The sequence below is a fragment of the Montipora capricornis genome, chromosome 5 (assembly GCF_036669925.1).
Source record: "Montipora capricornis isolate CH-2021 chromosome 5, ASM3666992v2, whole genome shotgun sequence".
Taxonomy (NCBI): Eukaryota; Metazoa; Cnidaria; class Anthozoa; order Scleractinia; family Acroporidae; genus Montipora; species Montipora capricornis.
In genome coordinates, this window is record NC_090887.1 from 24,692,420 (window position 1) to 24,697,419 (window position 5,000).

The following is a 5,000-nucleotide window of genomic DNA, read 5'->3' on the forward strand; positions in this document are numbered from 1 at the left end:
ACGTTACGAATATTTGATCCAGAAGGTGTGGAACTGCGTTCACGACAGAGACTACGAAGAAGAGTGTACCGATGTAAAGGTCCAAATTACCTCTGGCATATAGACGGGTACGATAAACTCAAACCATTTGGATTCTGTGTTCACGGTGCTATAGACGGTTTCAGCCGAAGGATTTTATGGTTGGAAGTTGCTTCATCAAATAATGATCCGTGCATAGTCGCACAGTATTATTTAGATTGTGTCCGACAGATAGAGGGAACTGCTCGAGTTGTAAGGGGAGACAGAGGAACTGAAAATGGTAACGTAGCAGCCATCCAACGTTTCTTCCGTAGAACTGCTGGGGATGATTTTTCTGGTGAGAAAAGTTTCATGTTTGGAAAATCAACATCTAACCAGAGAATAGAGGCGTGGTGGGGCCATCTCAGAAAAGGGTGTGCACAGTGGTGGATACAGTTTTCCAAAGACCTGCGAGATTCTGGGTTGTATAGTGATAGTGATGTAATACAAAGGGAATGTCTTCACTTCTGCTTCATGGATGTCATTCAAATGGAACTACATAAAGTGGCCCAGGAATGGAATCTTCACAGGATCCGACCATCTGTCAATGCAGAATGCCCCTCTGGAAAGCCTGATGTTCTTTACTTTGTCCCAGAATCAGTAGCTACACAAGATTATTCAAGCCCCGTCGACATGGATGAAATTGAAATTGCTGAAGACATGTATGCAGAACGGCCGCAGGAAAAGGGCTGTTCCCCACACTTTAAACAACTGGCCGAAATGATCCTAGAAGACGAGGACTTGGAGCAACCAACAAATGCAGAGGAAGCTCTTCAACTGTACTTTGATCTCTTAGACCACATTGATGACATAGGCAACTGACCACAGAAGAAAGTTTAACATAGTCGGCTCAGTCAGTCAGCAACATCACAAAGTCAGACTTGGCATTGAATGTTTTTTTACAGTTAGCGTTCGATCTTGTTGTCCGCAGAAAAGGGTATTTTAAAAGGGTGCGATAAGTTTCTTAGTTGATATTTGCCGGTCATTCCGTGCTACTTACTTTCTTGATGGCCTCTCAGTTTGGTCATGCCATGAAATAAATTAGAACACGTACTTAGGCAGCAGGGAATTTGAGAAGAACGGGGTGAGTTCCGCTGACGTGTAAAAGATTGCTTCTATTCTGACAGAGGCTTTAAGTTAGTGTGGGTAAACACAAAAACAAACGTGGAACTAAAATTGACCGAATTCATAATGAATCCTGACACTCCTAGCGTTGTGAAACCTACTTAAGAATCCGACCTGTGGTGGAATTTCCTAAGTGAAATGCATTATTATATTTTGCTTATGTTACCACATAGCTAAGGGAGAATTTCTTCCCCTTTTTAGCCGAATATGAAAGGAGCCCAGCCCCACCCCTGCGATTCGTCTGATTCGTGCCAGGGCACAAGCCTGGTTGTCAATCTTGCACCATAGCCGGTAGCTGAAAATGTCTTTCATTTGCTCAAAGTGTGAAAATTTTACCCTTTCTACCTTTGGGCCTTCCACACAGCTTTTAGGAAGCCACCATCTGTAAGACGTGTCCCTTTCTAGCCCCCTGAGTAGCTTGGAGGAGGGCAATGCTCGGCAAGTGTACACAACACAATGGTCAGGGAAATGGGAAAAATGTGTTTTCACTCACCTCCGAGCACAAGATCATCAAGAGTCACACGCGTCATGAAAGTTTGTCTAATGACATCCCACATCAAAACACTCGCTTTTATTGGTACCTACTAAAATCTTCAGGGAATCTTACATTACACTACGCAGCCTTACATTACACTTTTCATACAACGATCGAGAATTTTTCTGCCTGCTGCAATACTTCGCGCGGCATTAAGCTGGCCGCCTCGCAAGCCTCGCGTCTTCGCTCGGCTTGCTCGTTGGCAATAATAAGTACATATTTTCCTAACCTTGAATTTGTATCCTTTAAGGCGCTGTTACACTGTGTAATCTTTCCGGCGTGCAGCATGTCTCGCAACGCCATTTCGACAAACGTTCTCACCTTACGAAGCAAGTTGTTTTACGGGCGTTACACTAAGCAACGTTTCCATGATCACATGAGGATAAGGGAACATTTGAATACACTGTTGCCACAAACCGTAGCGATACAAGTTGCAGGGGACAGATATTACACTACGCAATGCTTTAAAAATTCGTTGCAACCGTTGCGGAAAGTAGAACTCAATTGTACTTTACGCAACGGTTTCTGCAACTGGTATAGCGACGTTTTTGGCATTTCAAGACAAGTTGCGCGAAAAATTGCACAGTGTAACAGCGCCTTTAAGCACAATCACCAGATCGCTCCAATTTCTTGCGTGGCACTGTGCTCATGATACTTCTCGATTAAGCAGCTTTTGAGCTGGCTTGCTTCATATGATATCCAAAGCCCAGCCCGGCACCCTTAATCAGCGCCTGGTTGTTTGCACAATTTCCACTTACTCTTACGCTAAGCATGAACCAATTCTCAGAATTATCCCACCCTCATCTTCCACAAATCTTCCATGGGCCCTTCCCAAACATCCTTCCCCAATATCGATGCAAGAAATAGACGATAAACACAATTTATTAGTTCTGTTTTCTTTCTCCTTTATGTTATTATAAAATGTATTTGAATGGAGGCAAACAAACACAATTCACAAGGCAAACCGATTGCACTGCGTATTGGTCGTCAGATAAACTGCAATCAAACACAAACTCCTAGTCCCTTAGGAACACCATTTTTCGTTGAAAGTTTACTCTCAGACCAAATGGATCACGTTCACAGTTGTCACATATTGACTACACACTTTATTCAGTGATAAGAAACGTGCGTATTAGTATAAAACAACCACAACTCTTACGACTCACTCCATTTCGAATGAGTCATAGTGGAGGTATAACGCAAGTCTTCAAAACCTTGACATTAGGTTTGCTTGAGGCAATTAAATGGGGTAATAACATCGCCTACACTGGCTGAAACGAGATCATGAACTCGTAGGTCTTCACCAACAATCTTGTTTCAGTTAAACGAGCTCAACATCAACTAACGAGTACTGTACCAACTGAATCTCAAACTCAGCGCCAGAAATCTCGAACCCAAATTGTCGTGATAATTATAACCGTATGTTTCTTTAATGGTCTAAGCCGCTTTCAGATCCGGCCGAGTACGGGCTCATTGTCACGACACACAAACATGACCGTATTTACCGTAAACAAGGAACTGCTGAAGGAAAATACTTACAGTTATATAGAGCGAAAGAGAGCATGATATCGCCTAATACTTAGTGGACGAGGCCGAAGGCCGAGTAGGCTAAAATGAGACGATATCACGCAAGCTTGAGCGCTATAACTGTTTCAAAATTCAACAAATTGATCACAAATGAAAGATTCCGAACCTGTAATATTTGTGAAGCTGCAATTTTCCCTTTCGTAAACAAGTGATGCCGTTTGGACTGTTAACTTTGGCGTTTGTAAATGAGGAAAAAATTACTTAATCTAGGGCTAGATTAGCAGCGTATGTCACGTAGAATAAAAAAAGAAATAACAAAAATTTTAAAAGTTGATCGAACGTTCAATGGATTAAGAGCAAATGCAAGTTACCCTCTACGCTACCGAACCCAAGGCTATAATGTTGCAATTTTAGAGTATTTAACTGGTGCTAACCCTAACAATTACTTGAAAGCTAACCGAATAAGAAGGCTTCGATACCAACAATGGCATCGGCCGTCAAAAATGGCATCGCTTGTTTACGGCAGGGAAATAAGCGGAGCCGGTCCGTCATTTTCAGGCGATGAACGTAAGAATTAACAAGTCTGTGTTCAAGGCAGGGGTGAGTTCACACTGACGTGAAATTCCATGAAAGTTCATTGCTAAGGAGAGAGTCCATTTGCACTCTGAAATCGTTAAAACTTGCATACCCACCATCTGGAAGGTCAATAGAAACTGAACAGGTATGTGCAATAGGATGGGGTAGGGAGCCTAACTCGTTCACATGAAATATAACCTTGATACTCTCGACAACTGGCAGGGAACTCCCCGTGATGTAACGAAGAAACAGCTCAAGCTCCTTTCGGCTAAGGCACCTGATGTATTTCTTCAGGTAGGAAAGGATCTGTAGACGGCACTTGTGCACATGTGTAGAAGGCTCCTCAGACAGCATCGACAGAACTCGCTGTGGCGTCACGCGCATCACCTCATATACCTTAAAGACATCCTCCTTTGAGTACTTCCACAGATCTTTATAATCACCGTCGCGAAGGCCCTCCCTCATACTATCCATTGCCATGGCAGGCCTTGACAGCAACTCATTTTTGGCCACTTGGACCACAATAGCTTTTAGGTTGGTGGCCGAAGGCCTCTTTTTCACTTGGTAATCACTAAAAAATCTATTAAGAAACCATAGGATTCATCAGAGAGCCCTCCCTGCTCTGACTGTGCCAGAGCTGCTTTTAACGCCATGGATTCATTATCCGATACGTACTCCAGGAAAGCCTCTACGAGGTCTTCGTTGACAAGTGCTTGCCGCCCACACAGCATAGCAACAACAAAGGCCTTATTGATCTGAACTGGAAATATACCTGTGAGAACATATTGATGGCTGATGATTTGACCAAGTGTTCTCATTGTCGACTCCTCAATGCCTGGGCCGACTCGCGGGACAAATGTAGAGCTCCCGTCGAAGTACTCGTGTAGGACCTGTCTCCAGAATATCGAATAAGCTTCTCTTTTGACACCGTCCAGATCCATTCCTTGTTCTCCGTAGAAGGAAACGGTTGCAAGGCGTTGTGTTATTTCTCCTGACGTTTCATATAGTTTGAGAAGATCAAGCATGACAGTTTCTCTGTGGACCCATATGTTTGTTACACCTCCAGCAGTAAGTTTCTCGAGGGCATTCATTCTCCTTTGTGTCAAGGCCTGAAAAAACACAGTAAAAGAATTTTGCTTGAACTAGCAATACAATATCTTGTTTCATTAAAGAATACCTA

At 43.1% G+C, this 5,000-nt stretch overlaps 2 protein-coding genes across 2 annotated transcripts in view; one reads left to right on the forward strand and one right to left on the reverse strand.

The window, feature by feature from the left end:
- Positions 1-879, forward strand: part of LOC138048555 (uncharacterized) — a 1,263-nt gene extending 384 nt beyond the window's left edge. Inside the window, exon 1 of the mRNA XM_068894735.1 lies at positions 1-879. This exon is cut by the window's left edge and continues 384 nt beyond it. Within this exon, the coding sequence (XP_068750836.1) occupies positions 1-879 (879 nt within the window).
- Positions 880-4,377: 3,498 nt separating this feature from the next.
- Positions 4,378-4,911, reverse strand: LOC138048557 (uncharacterized). Its single transcript, XM_068894736.1, has one exon. It carries the CDS (start codon positions 4,909-4,911, stop codon positions 4,378-4,380), a length of 534 nt encoding a protein of 177 aa, XP_068750837.1.
- Between the last annotated feature and the right edge of the window lie 89 nt (positions 4,912-5,000).

What these genes read in the sequence shown, in the direction of transcription:
- LOC138048557 (XM_068894736.1), bottom strand. Translation starts at nt 4,911, where the DNA reads ATGAATGCCCTCGAGAAACTTACTGCTGGAGGTGTAACAAACATATGG.